At 30.9% G+C, this 27,145-nt stretch overlaps 1 protein-coding gene across 3 annotated transcripts in view; it reads right to left on the minus strand.

The window, feature by feature from the left end:
• LOC121129327 (protein TANC2) overlaps positions 1-16,454 on the minus strand; it is a 52,330-nt gene extending 35,876 nt beyond the window's left edge. For 2 of the 3 annotated variants that reach the window (XM_071893248.1, XM_040725046.2), the window contains exons 1-2: positions 16,100-16,422; positions 11,439-11,660 (exon numbers count right to left, since the gene is read on the minus strand). In XM_071893248.1, coding sequence (XP_071749349.1) covers positions 11,439-11,658 — 220 coding nt within the window. In that variant the 5' untranslated portion in view covers positions 11,659-11,660; positions 16,100-16,422. Of the gene's footprint in view, positions 1-11,438; positions 11,661-16,099 lie in introns of all 3 variants that reach the window. The other variant, XM_071893244.1, reaches the window with a different exon arrangement.
• Between the last annotated feature and the right edge of the window lie 10,691 nt (positions 16,455-27,145).

Here is a 27,145-nt window from a genome sequence, read left to right on the forward strand (position 1 = left end):
TCAAGAATATCTTTTTACCATATAATGATTTTGTCGATTAATTAAAGCATTTCTGGGAAATCTTTAAAAGGGAATGAACGGCCTTTTCCATCCCTTCTATTAAAACCATATCTCTATGTAAATTGAAATAGGGTTTTATATGTCGACATGGGTACGTACACACAAAAGAGAAACTAAAGAGTTACTTTTGGATGGGTTTTCCTATAAATAAAACACCATGTTTTTTATTTATTTATGCCTTAAATACGAAAATGGGCATTCGATAACATGATTTAGATAATTGGATATGTAGTTATAAAATTTACCGGATTTTTTTATGCCTATGTATATTGAACATAATTGAAATAAAATCATGAGAGGACGTTCATTATACTTAAGTTAGAAAATTTTACTTTAATCACCAATTGATTTCGTAATACATATTTCTGGTGGAAAAGATCGTTAATTTATGATAAAACTTAATCTGTCAAATATTTTCACAACAAAATGCCTTTTAAATTCACCTGTAAATACGTTATTTGAATATTAAATGAAATTACTTGCCTGGCTAATTTTTACTATAAAATAACGATTATTCAGTTTGATTTTGAGCATGAACTTGATCTTAAATTTTAATAATCGATTTGCAAATGATTGAAATATGATATTTTTTGTATTGCGGTTCAAACAATCACCGAACTTTTACTCTGGAAATATGTTTTGCTGAATTGCTCATTGGACAAAAAACTCAATAAAATCAAAGCCACAATTTCAATTTAATATTTGAAATTTAATTTTTCAATGTTTGTTTTTGTAATTTTTAAATTATAAATGATGACAAAATTTGAAATTTTTTTCAAAAATAATTGAAATTTTTTTAAAAATAATTTAATATTTGAACTTTTATTTTTGAAATTTTTTCCAGAAATTTAATATTTGATTTTTTTTTCAAAAATTAACATTGGAAATTAAATTTTAAATTTGTTTTTTCAAAAAAATCAATTTTTGAAATTTTTGTGGATAGATATGGATTTAAAAAAAAATCAAAAAAAATTATTTTTTGATTATTTTTCAAAAAAATTCTGCGGACATCTGTGAGTATCTCATGACTTAAATTCAAGGAAGTACTTAAAAAATAGCCTAATGTACCTAAATACTGATTCTTGGTGAGTAAATACAAAGACAATCTTGACCAAAAATCATGAGAAATTTACCAAAAATTCAAAAAAATATATGCACAATATTTTTTTGACATATTCCGGTCGATTAAAGTATATAAATTCAAATTTTCGGGATTATTTGAGATACCCAGCGAATTTAATTGTTGGTTAGAGGCCTTCATTTAATTTATGTCACTATAATTGTCCCTTGAAAGTATTAATTAGAAATGGAAGATACGATTAATTTAAAACTCTAAAATGTTTTGAAAAAATAAACTTTTTTTGATTTTGTGCTGACGAGTCTCATGTTTGATTTCAAAACCACTCTAAAAAATTATATAGAAAAGAAGATAAGTCCATGTCTTGAAAGCCACTTTGCATAACCATTGGACTATACAAAGTAGATTAATTTCTTTGAAAATGAAGCAATATAATTCAAATTCATTGATCTCATGGTAATGTTCATATTTAAAATATAAGATATTCAAAGAAAAGTAACATGAATAAGTTTTTGTGATAATTTTATTATCGTCCCAGTAATTTTGGCCAAAAATTAAAATCAATTTGCTTCTAAAAATGGAACAAACGCGGGAGTTATACATAGTCCTCCTATATATCCTAAAATATACAAATAACTTTAGAGAAAAGTTGTTTTTTTTCAAAATTTTGCTGATTATATCTCCGAGTACAGGATGATGATGACTCAATAGTTGGAAAATTTTAAAAACCGTATATTTTTATTTTGTAGCATTTTTATAGCAAACTTTTGCTAGCAAAAGTTGGTAATTCAACAATTTTCTACACTTTTTATTCAATATGTTCCCCTCTATTCTGAATGATGGCTTCAATACGGGAACAAACAGAAGCACAGCAGATTGCCTGGATAAAGTTCGAGGACAATTTGTTCCACTCCTCCAGCAGGATCATGGTCTTCAGGGCATCGACATTCGGGTGACATTCTTGCCTTCTAAGAACACCAAACAGCAAAAGTACAGGGGGCTCACGTTGGGTGAAGACGAAGGCTAGACGTCTGTCGGTCAGAAGGCAGCCAGTTCCCCCTGTAAAAATGCTTAACCTTCCTGGACGTGTGTGCTTGGTGCCCCCTTGGGTAAGAACATAGTTGCCCCTACGGAACGTGCTCTTGAACCATGGTAAGACATAGTCCTTGAGTATCTTGTAGTAGACGTCTGTGTTGACTTTCTCGTTGGCCTTGAAGAATTAGGGAGACATCTTGCTGCTGTCGGACTGCCAAGGACCATCACCTGAGCTGGATGTTTGGCCCTCAAGGTTCTCTCGACCCGAGTTCTTGATTCAGCCAAGAAGAGATCATTTTTCCTGTTCCGAACAGCGTCCACTGTGAAGATCTACTTTTCTAGTGCGCTGAGGAGATTGCACAAAAACAAAACAGATATCAAATTGTAGCTTTTTGTTAGCTGTTTTGAATGGCGCCAAGTACAAAACTGTCAGAATTTTAGAACTGGGGCTACCCAGCCTAGAAGATGATTTTAATTTCTTAGTCCTCATCCTGTACATTATACCTACAATTCAAACCCATAATTTAAAATATTTTAAATTTTGTTTTGTTAAAGAGATATTCATTTTTTTAGTCATTTTAGTCATTTTTAATTCTCAAAAACTGTCTCAAACCTATCAAAGAAAGGTCAAAAATAATGCAAAATTTGAAATCACAATTACATGACTTGATTTTTTTTTTTAAATATCTGAGTCAATTCCTACAAATCAATTTCATTATTACATGTTAACACGTTGTTACGTTTATTCTATCTTGCAACCTTTCCTTCCAAAAAGAAGGAAAATAAATGGCCAATAATCAGTTAGGCCGATATTGGTACCCAATAATTTTTTTGATAAATAGTTCTTTTTTACTGTCTATTAAGGGTGAAGTTATCTATAGCCTCCCAATAAAAACATCAGGTCTCTAATTGCAAAACCATGATCATGGCACTGAGTGAAGCAATTCTTCCCAACTATGGAATTATTAATAAATCATTTTTAGGAACGGTTCACAGCTTGACAAGACTTAATTATTCCATACATAAAGACATTGTAAATCGTCTTCTCCGAGGCTGTAATCTGCTCCCCGATGGCCTTTAGAGACAATTCTGCACGGAGAAGCGCTGCTATCTTAATCCTTTTCTCGTACTATGTGCTCAAGTGGCGACTAGCACAATGTTTATCTTAACAACCGACAGCTAATTATGTGTTCTACAACGTTTCTCATAGGAAAACTGTGAAAAAATTACTAGATTTCTTTATATGTACAAATTAATACATTAATTTTCCAGAAGACAAACTATTGGGTTTTTTTTCTCTAGGTATACATACATACATTATTAATATTTTTATTATTATTATTTATGAAGATAATTTCACGCTATTCAGAAGAGATTTACTTACTCAGGTAGAATGTTGTACATACTTAGATAAGGGAACTATGAATGAATGAGTTATTAATAAAAATAATTTATTTTTCAAATAAACTTTTAACCAATAATAACAATTATTATTATTATTCAAATCGTTCGTTGGTAAATGTTTATTTGATTCACCAAATTACAAAGTATATTATATTCTTGACACACCTTTGGGGTGCATGTTGAGGGGAAGGCCTGTAGTGTCCATCATACAAACACCAAGGCCCTGAAAGCTACTGTGAGTCAGCACTCGGACGCCATGACAGAGGACTACATCTGCAACGGGTGCCCAGTCTATTGCCATCACCTTAAAGCCATGATTGCCGCTAAGGCAATAATGGCTTTACAAATGGATCGTATAGGTCATAATGACATTTTTAAATTGTACTTTTAGTCGAAAAAGTATCAAATATTGGTATTTATTTTGTTACCGGAACCGATACAAAAATATTGGTATCATGGTAATATATATATATATATTTAATATATGTAATTCTTACTTGGAAATTACACTCATCACGAATACTTCAGCTTGTACAAGACAACGATGTATATAAAAAAAAGTGAACATAATTATTGAAAAAACAATCGATAAGAAAGGAGGGCTTTATTTATGTACGAAACTTATTCAAATTGGATGGCTACATAACATCTTATATGTAGTATGTTATAAATTCATTCAGAAAGATTTATGATCCCTAAAATAAAAAGGAATACAAATAGAAAAAATGTCAATCCCTATGATGATGCCACCAAGTTCCTTTGGCATACACCTATTTATATATATACATTTATATACGTAAAGTTTCTTTTGTAATAAGGGACCTCTTTAGACCTCAAAAATTACTTTTTTCTTCAACACACATCTTCTTCCTTTTATTCAACCTTCAAAATATACATTAATGAAAAAAAAGTTGGTGCCTGACGCAATATGTTGCCGTACGCAGTTGTATGTATATTTCATGCCACTTTTTAATAGTAGACAAAAACTTGCGAGATGAAACAAATACGAACAACAATGAAAAAAACAAAAACTTATGTTCAACTTTTTGTTTTTGAGGGATACTGAGAGAAAATGGATTAAAAAAGGATGTTTTTTCAGAACAAAAAGGGTGAATTAATAGCTTTATTATTGTTATAAAACTATGAACAAAGGATCAGAAGAGAATACTCTACGTACAAACCAGATGTATTAAAAAGGGACAAGCAACCCACATTGTTTGTACCCTATTACTTAAGTATGAGAAACATACATGTAAAATAAACAACTATTCACTGGAGAGTTAAAGTCTTTATTTATAAGTAAGATACATTGGTTATCTTGAAGACCACTTATCAGGGGCGTCCTTGGGGGGGGGCAGACGAATATATAATTTTTTGCTCCGCTGACTATATTTTCAAATAAAATTTTTTCTATTAAATGAGATTTTTTTATAATAAACTACAAAAATTCTTTTTTTTTTTTTTTTTGGGGGCTGTTTTATTATTCAGACGCATACTGAAAAGGTTTTGTTGATCATCGAAGCAATAATCAGTTCTCAATTTAGTGGAATCCGAAATATCCAATACCTCCTTCTTTCCCATCATCATAATTTTTTTACATCAGTACCCCCCCTCAACTGGACATCATAAATGTATGACCGACCAGTTATTCTCAACCGGATCTCTGCGACCATCATCTAGGACTCAACAATGTTATGAAGGTGATAAAAATTTTTTTGTTTAAAGTTAAAACTTTCGTAGAAATTTTTTTTCAAAAAAGGTATGTGCAAAAAGAAATTTTATACTCAAATTGCTTAGGAGCTACGCAGTGATGAAAAGGTTGGAAATCACTGGTTCAAATAATATTAACCACTATTGTTGTGTTGTTCCTTATTTATTCGGTCCATTCCAGTTTTAGGACCGGCCTTCTGTCCTTTGGACCGATCCTTAGGACTGTTGGTCCTTAACTGCCTATATGTATCATTAAAAAATCCTATTTTTGAAAAAAGTTATTGGAGTTCTTTGTCCAAGCCTTTCATAAATATAAATAAATGCTGAAAGTGTAACACCGGGTATTTATATCCAGCAAAAATCAAGGGCAACGGACTTAATTTAGTAGGGTTTTATCCGTCCTTAAAATTGGATGTCAAATCCGTAGTATGTCTCCGTATTACAAGTCCTTTAAAACTGTTCTATATTTTAATAAGCTCTCTTCATGGCATTATTAGCATAAATATTGAATGAAAGTAGTACCTACACCAGTTTACTAATTGAATTAATTCATTAAAATATCCTGACGATCTTTCATGATTTATAATTATTATTCTTAATAAGGGATATATTAAGGTATTTATCCAAGCCTAGAACTGCACATAGACATTACGGCACTTTTTTAAATAACTGTATAATAAATTCCTCATTTGTATTTTTTTTTTTGTGAAAAATAAACATACCGACGTAGGACTTTGATTTCTCTCACCACGCCAGGTTTGCTGAAAAAATGATTCATTAAAAATCTCATGTTGTATGATTTAACTTTAAGGAATTGGAATTGTTGTGGAAAGATTTAATTAAGAACCGTACATTTATCATAAAGGGTTTATAGTAGTAATATGGACACAATATCATATATAAAAATAAGTTGTATCCCTAAAGTATCCAAAGTATAATTCTTAACATGTATCATACTTATAATTGTACATTCTAAGCCCTTTTGGTATGTATAAAAAGTGAAACCGAAAAATGACATGGTAATCCCTACAAATTTGAAGAATATTTTGCAGGAGAGTAGCCTTGTTGTCATGACGTTTCATTAGATTAGCTACAAGATGAAGGAAATAAACAAAAGTCCTCCAAAATATCGAGTAAGGACATATGTAGGCATATCCGTTCTCACTTCTACGCCGAGTCCAACAAAAAATTCTAAGCATACTCCCTAGTCAACAATCTGAGGATAATTTATCCACTATCTACGCCCCTGATAGTAACATATATTTTTGACAGATACACGATCAAACTATAAAAAAACATTCCCTGTTATATTTTTCTCATTCAACTCCTGTTTGTCTCTTCCACTCTCTTCCTCTCAAAGTAGATCTCTGAGCTTGAAATGAGGAAGAACTGGGAGAGAAAGAGAGGGGGCTCCCCCCTTCTCAACTACTTACCTTCAACTTTCTTTATAGATATAGCCTACATATACTTATATTTCTCTATAAGCAGTATGTGACTGTGCACATATATTTTTGGAGGAAAGACGAAAATTAATGAAGTGTAAATACATAGAAAATTGAATTAAAAAAATTTCTTCCAAAGAGACGGGGTGGGGGGGGGATGAATGAAAATATCATCTATATACATATTATGAAAATGAAATGATAATAACCTTGAGTTGAGAGTAGTCAAAGACCCACCCTCATGAGCTCCTTTACATATTGAACTAAGTATAATTACTTAATTTAAACTATGTTCTAAAAGTCATTTATTTTCAGTGACTTTTATACAACATATATTTCGAGCCTCCCCCTTTAGATTACAACAGTTAAGGGCTCAAATTTCCTTTGATGTTGTAACGACTGACTCATCCTATGAATATTCCCCCCTCCCACAAAAAAAAGAAAAAAAAAGATGAGTTTTTCAACAGCACACTGATCAAATTTAAATATGGGTTAAAAAATATTTTTCGTTCTGATTGACAAATATTTGTTTGAGTAGACATAAATATTATAAATTTTAAGCTCATAGCTTCTCCATTCTACTCATATTTTGAAACGCACATAAGAATACAAAATACAACTCAAATCAACTATTTCATCATGTTGTCTAATTATAATAAAAATACATGCGGAGAATGAAAGAGAAGAAAAAACATCAACAAGGAAAGGGTAAAAAACGGAACATTGTGTATGTACAGTTCATCACACTCTTACGCACACATTTTCAATCTGTTTATATAGGTAGTTATATATATCTACAGAGTTGATCTTATCTAGTACTGCACATTTTATCATTTGCAATCCGGAATGACATTGGTGTAATATCACGGAGGAAGGGAACAAGGCATCTTAACTCTCAACAGAACAAGCTGAGACGGTGGGAAAGAGCAAACAAAATTATAAATTTTCTGAAGGGCGCCGAAAATTTGGGCAAAATTTTAGCTCTTTTCTCCCGATTTTTTTTTTTTTTTCAAAGTTGATGCCACTGTGAATAAGCAGACCAGTCGCTACATCACAGCCAAACCTCCAGACAATGTCTCAACATCTGTGAGATATGTCTTCAGCACAAAAAATCAAGTGGCCGGCACAGGCGAAGTCTGCCTTCCAATTTTTGTGTAGAAGAAGGAACCGCTCAATACAGATGCTTTCATATCATTTCTGTATAAAAAAGTGTCACATAGGGCAGAGAAACAACTTTGTTTTTACTGTAGACAGAGGTCCGTGTACTTGCCTTCCTGGGAGGAAACTTTCCGCACTTTTGGGACCTCAACAATAGGCTGCCCTCCTTCCTAAAAACAAAGTCCTTGCACTACTCTATCCGGGGTTTCCAGGTTTCTTATATATATATATATATATCTGTATATAGAAACCCGGATTTAAATGAGAAATCCGAGGTTCTACGCCTTTTATATTGGAGTCAAATCAATATGGGATATTCAATAAAATAATATGTCATAACAAAAACACTTTTCTGACAGGTGTGAGATATTATATACGTATTATGTACGTCTACGAAGGAAACAAAGTGAAAATCAATAAAAGGGGCATTTGATCTTCAAAGAAAATCAAGTACGTAGTAGTTGAAGAGTCAAGTCTTACTCTTCCATACTTTACACCTCTCTTTCTAAGGCTTCCTAAGACGTTGAACAAGCTATGTTTATACATACATTAGAGTGATTGTGCAATCATTAAACAAACAATTTCAAGTCATAAAGTTTACTGTTTAATAAAAATATGCACTTTTTCACTACTATGTGATTAATATTTGTACAAAGTTGTGGTCTGAACGACACTTTTTTATGGGCTTGGGGGCTTTGAGTAAACCTGAATATTTGTTTATTACTAACTAAGTAGACTCCATGAATTCGTTCTTTTAACAAAATTAACAACTGAATGTGTGTAAACTTGCACCTGGATCGTTTCTAGAGAAAAAATATACTTCCTAGGATTCCTAGGTCAGATGGAGCAAAGGTTAATAGAAAGACAAGATTAGACAATCATGTCATGGGGAATTGCTAGAATTATCAATTTGATGTAGCGTACTGACTGCTGGGCAAGACAGACAGATTTGGACGTCATAGACTATAACAACAGTAATTAACACCAAAGTATACTAGTAATTACTTGATTATTAGCAACAATATACTATACTCTTAAATAAGTAATTATACCTTTTAAAAAACGTGGTGGAAGTCAAAAATAAGTCGGAAAAGCGTTATGGTATTGACATGAACCATGCATTTATATTGACCTTGAGATGGAGTTAATGCAGTACTATAATGTTTACTTATACTTAATCACTGCAACTCCATCTGACCAATTAAAGGAACATTAAAAACAAAACAAAACAAGGATAACTCTTCTAAAAGTTGTATGACACAACATGATGGAGTGACGTAATCTCTGTGTGCTATGATAAAAAACGACAATATATGTAGAATTTTTTTTATAAGAACGACCAGGACAGAGGCGTCAACAGGGGGAGGGCTGGAGGGGCTATATTTATAATTTCCAAAAATATTTAATTTTTCAAATTTTTTTCCAGAAATATATAATTTTTCAAATTTTGTTCCAAAAAATTGTAATTTTGGAACTTTTATTCAAAAAAGTTCGAAAAACTAAGCCCCTCCCTCCAAATAACGTCCTGCGGAAGTTATTCAAACTAATAGTTGCGTTTATCCGCTTTGTTTTTGTGTTTTAGTGTTTGAAGTTTGATCTTTCGTATTTTTGGCATAGCACCATGTTATGTAAATCATTCATTATAGTAAAATATAAAAAGAAAACTCAAATAGGATGGAGTTGTTGACCCATTCTTTATACAAAAAATTTCACCCCTACTATTCATCATTGTCTCCATTTAAATAATAATATACGTACATATCTGTCATACAATGAAATTGTGTGTTATTTATGTCGAAAAAGGGGGACGTCACTTTCAACTAATGGAAATGACAGAGAATTAATGCTCATTTCTTCTTTCCATTTTCATTGTACCTTTTAATTACTCTTAGCAGTTTTTTATATAATTAAAAAATATACAATGTATATTGTCCCTTCCCCCCCCCCCCACCCCCAAAAAAAAAGTAATAGGGACGTCCGCAGGATTATATATATATATTTTTTTAAAAATTTTTTGGAAAAAAAAATCAAAAAACCATATCGATTTTCAAAAAATTAAATTTTTTGAAAATAATCATCAAAATCATTTGTAAAATTAAATGTTTTAGAAAAAGATTTCAAAAATCCATAACTATTCTTAAAATTTTAAATTTTTTGGAAAATGATTACAAAAATCCTGTCTAAAATTAATTCTTTTCTTCAAAAATACACCGTTGTTTAACAACATTTTATTTTTTAGATTTTTTTTTTTTAAATACAGTTGTCTAAAAAAATTTTTTTTTTTTAAATACACAGTTGTTTAAAAACATTTTATTTTTTTAGAAAGAAATTTCAAATTAAATTTAATTTGGGGGGGGGGCATACCCTGCGGACACTCCTGAGTAATAATGGAAAATTGGCACAGGGTACAAAGAGGTTTCGTGATATTTGTCTTGTTACAAAAAGGGGAATAATATGTTCGTTCATAAATTTAAAATAAAAATTGTGACTCCACTTCCCCTTACTTATACAACCGACTTCCCATTTCAAAAAGTGACGTAATTAACACGTTTATTGAAGAGGGATTTTGTCATAATGTATTAATCATAGAAAATTGAGTAGGCAGTGTGAATACTGTTATTTATAGACTGATGAATTAAAACAAATTTGAGTTGATTCGTAAAGAAAATAACTATTTGTTTTTCTCAATTTTAAATAAAAACTTAATATTTTGCAATATGATAGATCAGGTAGAAATATACATTTGTTGTAGACAAAGGAATAATCTACCTATCAAAACATAAAAGCTTGTAAGGAGATATTCAAATTTCTCCATTTTAAATATGAATAATTCAAAACTGTAATTTGACGACATGATACTATTCAAAGTGATAAAAATTATTAGTCTTTAAGCAAATATATAAATAACACTTCATTTATTTTATGGAGTAAATTATGGTAGCAAATGAGTCACATAATTGGTATGCGACTTGAGTTACATAACTATGAATGTAAATAGTGTTGAAATCCCGGCGAGCGTAAATAAAAAAAAGGAAGTATATGTTTATAAACTTTAAATTGTTTCTCCCTATTTTGAAATATAAATATATTAGGGAGTAATGAGCGTTTATAGTTTATAGTGATCTTTGTTAGGGATATGTCATCTCTTCAAGTTACTGTACTTTCCTATGAAAGTATCTCCGATATGGTTTGTGCACTCACAGGGATTTGGACCCTTTTCACCTCTCTTAACAGAATATCGTGGGGCGAGGGCCAAATTGTCGTAACTCATAGATTAATACAAAGATTTGTTTCTATTTTTGCAATAAAATTATCTGATAAATTTATTTTAAGAGTTTGAATTACCATTATTTGTAATTTTTGAGTGAAGACAATTTTGCCCTCCATATGTTCAATGTCACACCTATAAATAAGTTTAATTCAGTTTCCCCTGTTTTTGGAGGTAACAAATCTCTTATGGGACTACTTCACTGTGCACATGTGTTATTTATGTATTGAACATTCAAATAGATGTATCGATCGAAAAAATAAAATAAAAACATTGGTCTTACCTTGATATAAGCTCCTTAAACTGGGTGCTGCACTGATTGGAGGCTGTGATCTTGCAAAATAGTTATTATTAGGAGACTTAGGAGTTACATGTGGCGAGTCGTATCTTTCTTGTTGCTGCAGTGGTGTTTGATTAAGCGAGGGGCTGTTTTCATTGTTCTTAGATTTGGATTTTGTTTTGGATGATTTAAAGCCTTTCAATGATTTTTTTATCATATCCATGTCTAGAAAACAAATCGAAAAATAAAATTAGTTTTTTTATTACTTAAAATTATTTCTGAAATAATGATTGACATGAGTCGTTTCAATGTAAAGTCTCAGTCATAAATATGTATATAAATATAAGTACAAAATACCATCAATGATTCCCACGTAGATATTTGCAATGACTCAAAGACAGCAAATACATATACCTTTAATTTTGCTTGCGCTTTTAAATCAACCCCAGGTAAAATAACTGCCAAAAAGGTACATGCACTCTACTCGCTGTATGTAGTATACGTTGCTTTTAAAGAGAGTCAACGTCCGAACTTACTTCGGCATGTGGCTTATACATAGAGTTGCATGCATATGAAAGTTCATTCGTATGTATTTGGCCTGAATATTGACATTTGTAGACAAAAAAAACAACGATCATTTGTTTTAGATGAATGAATGAATGCAGAAAAAGGTGTGAAACTTGAAGTTTTGCTCATTTTAATTAATGATGTGTAACTCTGTCCATAGCTATCAAATCAACAATGACAATAACATCGTCATCAAAAAATAATTATTAGGAGTATAAAAATGTTAGTGTTGAGACTTGGTCTAAGATCAATTTTGTTTCGTCCGGTCCGAAGGTTTTTTTAAAGGAATTTTATGAAATATCTTTTCGAAAAAAAGTCAAATGTTTTTTATGGGACCGAAAAAGACTGGTTTGTTTGTGAAGACCAAATTTTAGAACAAGACCCGGACTGAACTTGGATCGGGGGCGTCCTCCAAATGAAATAATTTTTTCTTTTTACTAAAAAATTTTATGTATGAAATTTAATTTTTTGAGAACCACTATGGATTTTTGAAATTTTTATTAATATAAATTTAATTTTTGTAATTTTTGCAAAATAATTTAATGTAATTTTTCAATTTTGTTTTCCAAAAAAATCTAATTTAAATTTTTTTTTTTTTAAATTTAAATTTTTGATTATTTTTTTTTCAAAAAAAAAAAAAAAAATTCTAAACAAACCCTCCCCCCACCCTTTTAAAAAATGTAATCCGGCGGTCGCCCCTGTGGCTCAAATTAGTTCTGCATTTCAAAAATTATAACCGTCTTAGTAAAGGACTTTTTCTATGGCGAACCCCAACGCTAGTAAATATGTATATATAGTATGGAGCTTTAGTCTGATCAAAATATCACAATATCTATGTTGTATATATAATATGAGTAGTAACTCTAAGAAGAACATATGTGACCTAATAAAACAAAAGCCAGCCACAATTATTTTTCCCAAAATTGTATCTGAATTACAATTGTACTCCTCAACGAATTATCTTTTATTTTTATAAATAAAATATTCTGATGAATTAAAGTCGCTAAAATTATCCTTCATAATTCTATTTGAAAGGCCTTTGTTGGGGTCAAATTAACCTTTTTAATTGATCAAATGAATTTTTAAAATATAGTAAATACCTATTCTAAGGTAATTCATCTTCACTCAATAAATTCATACAATCCAATATTTCTTGATATGTATACAATATTCGTTTTATGTTGATGCACCAAACATTTTCCTTTCTACGGAGCTCTTTTTTAAAATATGTTTAATCAAAGGTTTAGTTAATTATGTACAAGGGTCGTTTAAAAGTCCAAGAAATTACACTGGTATCGACAAGTATCGAGACTATGTTTAGTTAGTAGCATATCTTGGAAGAACACACACCAACTTTTAGCCATATTGGTTCATTTCTTTCTGTTAGGCATTCGTTTGAATCATGGAGTGATTTTTCAAAAAATGGACGAAAAAGAATTTCGTGTGTTGATTAAACATTACTTTATGAAATGCAAAACGCCTTAGGAGACGAATAAGAAGCTTTATAAACATTATGTGGGCACTTCCCCTTCGATTAGAACAGTTTAAAAGGGGTATCAATTTTTTTGAGTGGGCATATACGCACAAGTGACGCTGAACGTTCTAGACTCCACGTTGAGATTACTACTCCAGAAATCATTGATAAAACCAATGATATGGTGATTGATGACAGAAAAGTGAGGGTGCGTAAGATGGCTAATGCTGTGGACATCTAGAGTTCGAACCCTATTTACATTAATTTTGCGACCACAACTGCTGAGGTGTGAGGTGGTGTATTGTTGTGATGGAAAATGACTTTTTGGGTGGCCTATCTTGAGCGTTTTTCTTGCAGATGGATTTCCAAACGGCCCAATAACGATCAATAATATGTACCTGTAATAGTTTTACCTTTCTGCAGATAGTCAATGGGGATTATTCTTTTCGAATCCTAAAAAAGTCGCCATAATCTTTCGAACCGATTCCTCAATTCAAACGAATGCCATACAGAAAGAAATAGACCGATCTGCCCGAAGGTTGGTATGTGTTCTTCCAAAAGATGTGAATAACTAAACATAACCTTAGTACGCGCAAGCAGTGCCATCTCTCGTACTTTGCACGGACTTTTCAAACGACCCTCGTATATAGTATAGTAAATAAAGTAAGTATATATGTTTTTTTGCTGTCAACTGTTGATCATATTTCAATCTATATAATGTATACGGATGGACCAATATTTAAAAAAATATATATGTATAAAAAAACAACTACTCATTAAAACTATACTGGTATTTGTGTTGTTTTCTTCGATTTAGATTTGAGATTCATTCCTACAAAAAAAAAATCTTTTTGATATTTTTCCCCAGCCCCTCCTCAAGGGAAAAGTAAACAACTTGAATAAACTTTCGCACCATAAATCTAAATAGAGAGAGTTCAACTATCTCTGGAATCTCATCCTTCCTTGTAGTATGTACTTAAATAAATAATAAATACAAACATCTATGATATATGACCCCAAAAGATTTCCTATGAAAGCATAGTGTACTCTTTTATTATTTAATATTATAGGTGAACTAATGAGCTATAAACACAAACAGTGATCGACCCCTTCGTATCTCTATGGTGAAGATAATGGAAATGGATCACATGATTGTTTCCTGAATCATACAAAAATAGAGATTTTGTACATAGATTTTTGCAATGAGAGGAGGAAGAGCTGATAGAGAAAGAGAGAGAGAGAGTAATACTAAAATATTATGATATTGAATTTGCAACGTCATGAATTACATAAATATATATATATATATAATTAGTGATGAAACGGTCTAATGAGTCTTTCTCCTCCTCATAACACTTTATATCATCCGGCATCCGCGAGAAACATACACAGACAGGAAAAGAGAGACACATGCACATGTTCTTTTTAATATAAATATAAAAAACAATGCATTTACAAATATTTCTTGACACATTGCCAGGGTCTTTTTATTTTTTATTTATTACTTTTATAATTTTGCGCAAAATAAAATAACATTTAATTTAACGAACTACAACTTGGGAGTGGATACATCATCATAATTAAAAAGTTGATAGACCAATTTACAAAAGAGTTACCCTCATCCCAACAAAAGGGCCCCATCTAGACTTTGGCATATATAACTTCTTCTTATTTTAAAACCCATTCCAGTCGAACTTAAACCCAGGTTTGAACTTAAATGATTTATTTCTAGTTTGAAACCGTTGATTGAAATTCAAACAGTATGATCCTATCTGAGACCAATTTTTTTTTGTTCGATATTAATCAATTTTAACCAACCCGCGGTTTGATACCCTGGAGTAAAATATCCCACCGTAAACCAAAATACTTTCCTTTACTAAAATAGGTTTTTCTTTTTATTTATATAAAAAAAACTACACTTATTTATCTAATTGTGTGTCCAGTCCAGACATAATTTGGAAGGAATGAGTTAAAATTACAAGAGTCTTAGTCCGGTACAGGACTTCCATATCCAACTTGAGCCCTAATATCAATACATGTGCGGTCCCTTTTTATTTTACCTATTTATAAAAAATGACACACGGTCCATGATAAAATACTGTGCAAAAAATGGAATCTGTTTTTCATGAAAGTTACCTGTATGACAAGTTCCCAGGTATTTTTTATTTGTCTACTCCCCTCCTTCTACTTAGAGCCCCATCTCTCTGTCTATTCTAATACTACAAATACCTTCAACATCATTAAAAAAAAGAAGTAGTTTAGAGCATATGTGGTATTAATTAATTATAATCATTATATAATAAAGAAATTGCAAAAAAATAAAAATTGAAATGTGATATGAATGAACAAATCTTTGAGCTCTCTGATAAAAGAGAAAAGTGAATCACTTTTCTCTTTAGTGCACAAAAGTATATATATACATATATTTAATAAAAGATTGCCAAGCATTGCAAATCTTACTGTATGTACATATATTGAATGTACTAAAAAACGTGCCTATCTCTAGAAATTTTTTGGCCTTCTGACAGAAATAAACACATGTACATATATTGTATGTACTTAAATAGCGGCTCAAGTATTTTGGCACTGAAAAATTATATCCCACAAATTTATAAAAACTTACTTTAAGATGATATATGGAATTTGTGGTCGTCACTCATCCACATTAAACTTATTGTATCACAAATTATGTATTTAAAAAAACTAAGAAAAATGTCACACTTTGGAACTAAATCACATTCGTATAATATTATTTTTTCTTATATTATTCATAAAATTTATAAAAAACACACGATTAATGAAATAAAGAAAAAATATTTATGTATATTTAGAGAGGAAACGAGCTGCTATAACACTTGTGTAATAAAAATCAACACGATGACGTCGATGTTCGTATCGTTACTGATCATTTTTTTACTTCTTTCTCATATGATTACTACTATATATAAAGTCGTTTCTTCCTCCTTCTCGCCGGCTCTAGCAGCAGCAATTGCCCAACGTAAAAAAAAACACACAAACGTAATAAGAACGCAAGCGAGAGTGAATTGCGCACACGACTCCCTCTAGGAAAAAAGGCACCACCAACAACAGAGCACGAATTTGATGCCTCTTTAATCCTACTTGTATTTAGTGGGACCCTTTTTAATGAACAAATATATGTAGGGGAGACCAGGTACGATTGCAAAAGCCACTTTTTCTAGAATATTATAGAAGCTAAATACATGTTTAATAATGTTTTGCAGATAAGAGGGGGGAGAGTGGTCTTTTGAAATTACGAATAGAAGTTAAATTAAAGTAAGTACATTATGGTAACCAAATGGGATCTTCAAAACTTGCGCAAATACCGGGTGTTCCTTTAAAATCTGAAAACTTTGGATTTTTAACTTCAAAAAGATATAATTTATTTATAAATAATAGAATTTATAAATATAAACAGATGTGTATCTCATTTCTCTTAATCATCAGTATAGTCTTCCTTAACCGAAATGATTGATTCTAGGCGGCAGCGGAAGGCCTGGCACCTGCTGCGGATGTAGTCTTCTTTCATGGATGATGTTAAAAGTGCCCTTTCCTCTCACTTTTTTTTATAGCTCTCTGAACAGTCTGGTGAGCAACCCAAAGATCTCTTGCATTGGCCAACATGGACATGAGAGATTAGACCGCCGCTGTTTTCTTCAACTCCTTCGGATCCAATTTGGCCTTTTTGATACTCTATGCTCGAATGGAAAATTGTACATAACGTTTAAGTGTCATTAAACACTTGTACGTGACTCAATGATCAATTCAATCATTGAAAATAAATGTGAGATATTGTAACCCTCAGTACAAAAACAACAGCTATTGACTATAAAAAAAACCTTTAATCACATAAATTTAAAGAATGGCTGACACATTTAGATATGTTGCATTCAAATAAAAACTAGCTAGGAGTATTTGAGCCAAAACAAAATTTCCCCGGTCTTCCTTAGATAGTGTTACATAATATATTTCTAATGACATTAAATGAATGAAGAACTCACTCCCCACACACACTACTACTGTTGACCTCTTCATATATTATTGCACATATGGATGCATCAGATTTTTTTTGCGAAATTAGCGATTTTTATATTTATTTTGTTTTTTCTTTTATTAATTTCGTTTTGCAGTGTGTATGTTGTGAGGGGTTACTCAACATTTACACCACGTTGTTTTGTATTTTTATTATTAGACACATGTTTTGTACAATGTGTGTGTACTTTTCACAAGAGCACTTCCGTTCTTATTTAAAAGTACTTCAATATTAAGAAAATATGTACTTTCTTGATTTGGTTTCCATCCTTTCTCTCTGTTTTTGTTAAAAATCTGAACTAATGTAAATTGATCAGTTGTAATACAAAAACAAAGAATTTGAACTCGATCCAATAGAAGCGGAATGTCTATTTTGATCATGGTTCAAACCGCTGGCGAGATAAAGATGAACTACCAAATCAAAAATCAAGTTAATTCTATTCTAGAATCAAATTAATGAATTACTAGTGTAATGTTATATATTTTTTGCAACATTCGTCTAATTTCTAATAAGTTTGAAAATAGGATCATTGATTAGGTTTCATTTATAATTGAAGGCACAGTCCAAGGTAGTGTAGTAGTCAAGGCTCAAGACCACCTAACCCGAGAACAAAAAATTAGAAGATTGAAACCAATCCAGTTGCTTTGGACTTGGTTTTGACACAGATACCAATACTTTCAATAATTATAGACTAAGACAGGTCCAAGGATTTTGGGAGTCGAGACCGAAACGTGACCATGACTGATTTCTAAAACCACAAAACTGGTCCAAGGACCTATAAATATATACAATTTTTATTTATTTAGGTACATAATTAAGAATAGAAGATTGCACATTAGTCCACCATTTTCTAAAGTGATGAGTAGTATCTCAGTATATGATGTCACACTTTGGTTTCCCACTCTAATCCTGTTATATTGAAACTCAAATTATAAATCGTTTTTTGTTTCTTACTCCATATTCGAGTTTTGTGTGAGTACTAGATTATTTTTTAAGTCCAGTCTTAAGATCGGTCCTTAGAACTGTCAGTCTTTGATTAGGTCCTAAAATATCGATTTCATAAAGCACATTGCACATATCTTGCAAAATATATATTTGTGTTTTCATTACAATACAATAAATTACAGACACATTTTTTTACTTAATACATTTTGTTATTTGTTCCATGAAATATATTGAATAATTTAAAAGAAAAAAATTCCCTCAACTACATCATAAGTGATTCATTTTACATATTTTAAGGCAAACAAATGGGATTAGGCTACACTGCGATCCTCATTCCTGAATAAAAAACTGGAATGTACATATTGGGTCATTTTTTTATTGTTGATCAAGTACTTGTTGCTATTGTATTTCAGATTTTTCTTCAAAATCAAAATTGAGACCATAACAAATTTAAATATTCTAATTTTGACTTCATTTTTATAATTCTCACACTTGAAAATAGTTAAGTACCAAATTTCAAGACGTTAGCTCCTTCGGATAAAAAAATACAGAAGAAAAAGAAGCGTCCGGTAAAAAGTCATCAAAGCGACGTTGAAAATTTAGGTCTGAATCGCGTATCTATATCTCAGAAACGACTCTGAATTATCTCCTAAAATTTGACAGAATTAATCTACTCATGCATTTGAGCTTGTGTGCCAAATTTGAGAGAGTCGGGCCAGGATGATTTGTCATGGATTGACCCTACAACGAATCTAAAAGTGAAAAATTTGTTAAATGACTTTTTAAGAAGATTTAAAAAAATATGGACTTGTAAAATTATGTCCTTTTAAACATATTACATTTGACTAGAACCATTCCTTTCAAACCTGGAGGGGATTTGTAAGATAAGGATACAACCCATGTTTTAAATTTATTTTATTTCACGACAATTTCTACACTTCTGACCTTTACAGTTTGTCATTTCTTCATAATGACGTACATAGTGACTTTAAACTGATGAACTTAATGAAGCTGAAAATAAAAAAGCTGTAGAATTATCTTCGTTTTGAAGTTCTCCGCCCTACAAAAGCCTGGTCTTTAAATGAACATTTAATATGTGGATAAATTACGTCAAATAAATCCTTCTTTATGGCACTTACAGAATTCTGAAATGTACTCGTATGTACATTTATTGAAAATAAGGGTATGCGGTTACATAGGTTATTCTTATTTCATTTCTTGTTACATTCATCCATTGAATGACAACCATACCTACAATGGAGACAGGTTATTCAAAACACTGCTTTATCTCTTTTAGGCCATGATATTCAATAAATACTCCCCCCCCCCTAGTTAATATACATACCTACATGCTAAGGACATACAAAAAGTCATTTTTTTTACACAAAGAACATAATATTTGTTACAAGGAACCAAAAAAAACACAAGACAGAATAAGTGATAATTCGTTTTAGGTACTATCAAATTCAATGGTTCCTTCCAACCGTAACCAAGTAACCAATACCATGAACCATATCCTTATTTTTACCTATAAAAATTTCCAGTTTTTAAAAACCATATGAATGTTTAAAAAGACTGAATCTTCACTAAATATTTAAGTAAGTACGTGCATGAGTCAAACGGATACAGCAGAAATGAACTTAAAAACACATCTCATTTACAGAACGTCATTACTAATAATGTGTCAACAATGACGTCATATGGACGACCCACAGCGTGTTTATTTTTAAGTGAATGTTTCTTCGCTATTTATAATACTCTCCGATACAGAATATGAAGGAATTATAAATGAGTAATGTTTAGTGGAAAAAATAACCTATAATGAATGTGCTGGAAGTCATAGTGAGATAATCTATACAAGATTTATTCACATTATCGAAAAAAAACAACACACTTTTCCATGATGTGTATTTGAAGTAATAGACATAAGACATTTATATTCAAAATTGGAGTAACATGATTATAAATCATAATTACATAGTATTACAGCTTGAATCATCATCAAATGTATATATTAGTTTTTCATATAAGTGTCTGTGCAGGGACACGCAAGTAGTACTTATGTGTTATATGGCCTAAAGTTAATAGTGAAAAAAAAAAGTATTAATGTTGTAAACTCTTATTTGAACATTCATAAAGAACACGTCATCTAAAAAAAATCGCAAAACAATCCGTCAAACATGTCAAATTCAAAAAAAAAAAAAAAAAAAAATCAACAAACTTACCAAACATAAGCATGTAAACATTATCAAATGTAGTTAGTCTCTCCAAAAAGCAATTCTAGGCCTGTATGGTCACAAAATTTGGTCTTTACCTCAGCCCTTGCTCACGGTAAAAGTGGCCCTGTATATGATGTAGTTTCATATATCCAAGGCCAGTTCTAGGGAAGGATTTGTTCCGTCCCGGAATTAAATTATTAAAAAATAAGTCATCGCATTTGGGTAGATTCTATTAAAAATATAAATAAATAGTTTTTTTCCAAAAAAAAGATGATTGAAAAATAAATTATTCAAATTTGTAAAAGAAAAGTGCACCACAATTTATATTTGATGTAATCTCGCTTAGGGGAAGATTTGTACCGTACCGCTCGTAATTATGAAAAAATAAGTGTTTGCATTGGGTTCAAAATATGCATGATTGTTCTAAAAAAAAGATCATGGAAAAAAACCAAATAAATAATTCAAAGTCAATTTTATATATAAAATTTTTAATTATTTGCCACAAATTGCTATGATTAAGGGTTGATGATCAATCGTTGAGGTTCAATGGACAATACAAATTGATCAATCGTTTCGATCAGATGTTTCAGAGTTCATATGTACCTAGCCAAGCCCTGATCAGTGGCGTTTGCAAGATTAGATATATATGTATATAAATATATGAATGACTATGAATTTTTATTTTTTTTTACAAAAAATTTAAGATTTAAAAATTCATAGTCATTCAGAAAATTTTTAAATCTTAAATTTTTTGCCCTGCTGATAATTTCCCTGAATGAACTTTTATTTCAATTAAATAAATCTTAAAAAAAAGTCCCCTATTTTGGATTAAAAAATTTCATCTTGACCAAAAAAATATTCTAGTAAAAAGCAAAAAATCCTTTATTTGGATGGGGGTGCTCCAGCCCAACCTTTGAAAATGCTTTGCTGATCAACAATTATTTATTTCGAAGTCTTCTCTGACTCTAATATTATCTAGGTGTGTTGGTCATTCGGGTAGTCTTGTAAATATTATTGCATCATTTATCATCATCAAATATACTTTTTTTAGGCAAAGTGACTTTCGTTAAAGTGTCCTTAAACCGTGTTTTTTACTTTAAAACTTGAGACCTTGAACAAAAAGTCCAAATATACTTCCTTCCTTAAATCCCACAATGTTTATACAAACACGATGTATTAGTTTAAACGTTTGGTCTTCTAAAACATAAAATTGATAACTGTTATATAAGAATTAGAAAAAAATATTTTTAGTCAACCATTTTCGGAGACGCTAAATACATCATCAATGATTAATTAGCCAAATAAAGAAATAAGCTATTCATCTATTTATGCAAAATAATTATTATTTTGCCGAAAATAAAAAAAATTGTTATTGACAAACTTTATTAAAGTTTAAAAACAATTTTATAGCTTCATGGAATATGAGTCAGATATGTCATATGGAAATCATCTAATGCATGATTTTGACTCCCTGTTTAAGAAAATAATTAAAAAAAACAACTAAAAAAACTCATCAACTTCATTTTTCCAGACATTTCTTGCAATTTTCTAGATAATATTTTGTATATGACTGACCTAAAGAAATATTTTTAGCCCGAAGCACATTATTTTTTGTACGTTGACGTTGTAAGCAATATGTTTTTTAATGTACAAAGGAAAATAAAATTAGTTATTAAATATTAGTTTAATCTTTTAAAACTCTCAAAAGAGACGATCATCAATTATCTTAAAGAACATTTCTAAATGTTATTGACCAGTAACAGAAGGAAAACCATTTATGTGAATGAAAAAAATGGCATGAAGTTAGCGATTGGTTTCTTAGCACTTTTTTTTTTCAAGAGGCAAGCCATGTATGAACATGTTATTACGTCATTAACCAATGTTTTTTAAAGATAAAATAGTTGTTTCTTATATACCGGGCGGTCCATTGAAATCATAACACTTACTAATCCAATAACTAATAAAGTTTGAGTCATCAAAATAAATTCATTTTTCGAAATATTTGTACCCATAAGCAATTAGTTTAAAAACAAATACGAGCTCTGTAATTCAAGTACAAGTCAAGAAAATGACACTCAAACGTGACCATTTGCACACTCCAAGTATTTGGGATCTGTAGAACCACCGGTTTTGTCGTCAGCAAGTTCAAAACACTCTCCGTCACTCAAATACTGAGGTCCTCAAAGCCACTGTCAGCCAGCAATTGTACGTCATTATAGAGGATGACATACGCAGCGGATACCTGGGCTTCTACCGCCTGGAAGCCATCATTCCCGCTAAAGGTGACATCATCAATGATTAAGAGAGCTCAGACTCGCATATATTTATAGTATGAAAATTTTGTTGAAAGTCTATATTGATAATTTTTTATTAATGTTCCTTTAATTGGTTAGATGGACTTACACTGATTAAGTATAAGTAAACATTTGAGTATTACAATTACTCCATCTAACCTAGGAATCTTTTTGTGAAATCCATATACAATACATAAAGTATTATATATTTCTGTCTCTAGGAATCACCGGGGATCGAACGCACATTGAGTTCAAGTTCTATATTGATAATGGATAAATTATATTTTTTTGAAGTTTAAAGTTCAAAGTGTTGATTTTTTAAAGGATCACTTGGTTTTCTAACTTATAAAGATATTTTATGAATGAAATAATTTTTCCCCAAATAGAAATTGCATTTTCTACAAATATTTATTGGTCGTTGTTAAAACTAACTATTTTATTTTTGTATTATTATTTTATATTAGAAATATTGTTCCAATGTATGCATATTAACCCATGATAACAAAACAATTACTGAAATATTTTCATAATTACAAGATATTAATGTCATAGTGTTACTACTTACTACATTGGGAAATTTGAATTAGAAAGTAGTCTCAAAATATTTATGGATCAATTTTCAAAAATGGTCACAAAGAGGTACGCAGAATTATATATATATTGTTATTGTTTTTTTGAGGGGGGGGGGAGGGATTGGTTTTTGGAATTTTTTGAAATATAAAAATGCAAATTCAGTTTTTTTGGAAAAAAAATTTGAAAAGTTAAATTGAATATGCTAATTTTTTTTGAAAAATAATTAAAAAATCCACAGTTATTAGCATAAACTTAATTATTTTTACAAATAAATTCTAAAAATTAAGTTTCATATTTAAAAAATTTTCGAATTTTTTTTTAAAAATCCAGACTACTCGGAAAAAATAATTTTTTTTGAATAGTATATAAAAAATTAATTTTTGAATAATATATTAGATAATACATTTTTTGAATAAAAAATTCAAATATACCATTAGGTATTTAATTTTTTTACAAAAATCCACAACTATTCAAAAAATGTTAAATTTTCTATTAAAAAACAAAAATCCCTTAATGGGGGGCAATTTTTTTATCACTTAGAAAAGTAATAAATGATTAAATACTAGTAATAAATAAGAATTGGAATCGCTAAATAAACATTATTTTCCCAATGCTGACTCTGATTCTGGTTTCAGAAAAAAACCCAAATCTACGAGTCCCGATTTTGATTCATCGTCCCATTACTAAAAAAATTTATGAGCTCAAACGTAGTCAGATTATACTTGTGTATTCGGAAGATGTGAGGGTGTGGGGATGAAGGATATTATTTTCTTTTTAAATTTCTAAAAAATTGAAATTGTTTTGTCAATTCTTTTAAATATTAATCAATGGTTTAATATTTATGATTAATTATAAGAAAATTAGGCCATGTTACTTTTTGTGCAAAATATCAAAGTAATTCACAGAATTAATCCAGAATATGGTTCATATTGATATCCCCTGCAGTTTTTCAACTGTTTAGACATCTTAAGATACTCTAGAATTAGTTTTAAAAAATTAGAAGAAAAAAAGAAGCCTAAAAGGCCTTCGGAGATACATGATGTCATGAATTAACAGCGCATTATTCACTTATTCAATTATTTTTAAATTAAAACGAAATTCGTAGAAACACAAACTTTTATTTTAATAATATTTAATTTTATTTTTTACTCTCTTATGGGATACTTAGACTCGAAAAGGTAATTTCAATATGCCAAATACAAAAAAGACTCATAATCCCTGTAAGCAAATGGTGTGTATCATCTATTTGAAAAAGAAAAATTGTTTAAGGACCGTTTCTGACAATGTAAAGACTCTTAACAACAACTGGTGGAAGGAACAGTTCGGATTTCATAAAATGTCAGATTACTAACATCTATTTACTCTAAATGCAGAAAGTACCTCACAAGTCCAAGTTCTCCCTCAGGTAAATGGTTATCATACGGCCCTATACATTACCATATGGAAGTTTTTGTATCACAAGACTACCACTGTCGACAATATTTGTATGACGGCTCTTTGTCCCCTCACTCCTGGTTAGTGAAAAGAGGTAAAGTAAATTACATTTCACGAGATTCAAAAAGTTTGTCAGGTATGTGGTTCAAGATATGGCAGAGCCTACTCACACCAATGCACTCCTCATGCACTAACATACAATTTTTCAAAAACAATACCACAAGGAGCAATAGAACAATTAGCTGCTTCAACTATCCAAGACAACTTTTTTATGGCTTAGCTCAACCGAAAACCAATGGCAAGATAACAACGGTCTCCTCAAAATATATCAATAACAAGAAGGGCTCAGATAATCATGAGGAATCTTTCAAAAAAGGTCAATTTGATCATTTTTTTCTTCAGGGTATATACTTAAGCTTGAACCTTGCACGATCGATGGACACCCTTGGTTCTTTAAGTATTGTTTCACCATCAATGCTTGATCCCAACAGGAAACCACAAGACACAATGAAACAAAAAATGTCAGCAGGGGACATTTTCATTGTGACATGCAACAAAACTTGAATCTCAGCCAACTTAAGAGTAATCAGCAGTCAATCAGGAAAGTCTTTGGAAGAGGCTCTGTTAAAAGGTCAGGCATGTTCAAGGTTAGTGGTCTAACCCACACTTAAGATTTTTTTTTATTTCGCGAAAGCCAACACTATGTCTACAAATGGAAAGTTTCAGGAAAGATCTATTGTTTGCGCCAAGGAGCTTACTGACTATGTGATGAGAGCTCTTGATATCAGACAGATTGATATATCAGAATCTATCTTTAAATTAGGAATGGACTTAGGTATGGACGTAGGGCAACAATTCTTCAAGATATTTTCCCACCTTATTCCAAAAAAACCATCTGAGTTGGATGCATCATTTGATCCAAACAGTGTCAAGAATCTTTTGCTCTTTATAGTTTTTTATGACATCAAGGATACATATGACAGCTTGAAGATTTTGTGGGGAGCTTCCAAACTGAGTGATGTAAGTAAAGATGGTACTTTCATGTGACTTAAAGGTTGCAAACATTGTTTTTGGTCTTCAGAGCTATTGAACTCCACATCCCTGCCATCTTTGCGACGCCCAGAATCAAAAGGAAAAGATTGGAAGCAAGGAGAGCTCAGAACTTTAGGAATAATTTGGAAGAACTGTTTTACATACTGGAACTGCGGCTCTGTCTTGAAAACAGCAATGAACTTCAATAAATGGATATATCCCCCACTTTTTGATGAAGATGACTCAGTTTGCATCCTCGGCCTGGCCTGAATTGGTGAACTTCATGGCTTTTCAGGCCATGAAAACTACCTGTAAAAAAATCTTCTCCATCTCTGGTTTTGTGCAAATCAGTGGCCTTTGTCGCTATCTATATCTCAGAATACTCTACATTGAGGCGAATATGTAGGCTATAGAAAGCTTTTGACTCCTTTTTTATTATATGCATTGGAAAAAATGATCCCTCCTTATCTTGTTCTGTTTGGCATTGCAATGAAGTCATTTTCATCTATGGTTGAGGGGTACTACTCTTATAATCTAAGCCAGACAATGGGAAATAATTCAAGATTTCAGGAAAACTCCCTTAATCTTATGCTCTAATTAACTCCAAAACTTCATATAGTATTTGTTCATATCCTACAAAATATCAAAATGCATGGAGGGACTATTGGTCATGCTATCTACAGTGAACAGGCTTCTTGAAGTTTTGCAAAGGTTCAAAGTAAATTTTACTAATCTTAAATTTGACAACCTCTTGCTCAGAGATGCCTGCTACTATAACAGCCTACATGAGATTATGTAACTTATCAACCCCTAAAAACCATTGTTTGAAATATGATGATGTATATAATCAAGCTAATTACAGAATTGTCAATCTCATAAGCCGTTGTATATTAGATATACAAAATAACTCCTGAAAAATATAGTACTGAAAGAATAATTTCGAATATTCAATATTTTGTTAACTATAACTAATTTAACTAAATAACTTTTTAGTTCAGTTAGCTTTAATAGTTATTTTTAGAAATTGTCTTCCATTGAATATGAAAATCAATTATTTTCATTACAGATTTTTAAATTATATATGGCTTTTAAAATATGATAGATCTTTAATTTTGTCTGTG

Source organism: Lepeophtheirus salmonis, chromosome 1 (genome assembly GCF_016086655.4).
Source record: "Lepeophtheirus salmonis chromosome 1, UVic_Lsal_1.4, whole genome shotgun sequence".
NCBI classification, from domain to species: domain Eukaryota; kingdom Metazoa; phylum Arthropoda; class Copepoda; order Siphonostomatoida; family Caligidae; genus Lepeophtheirus; species Lepeophtheirus salmonis.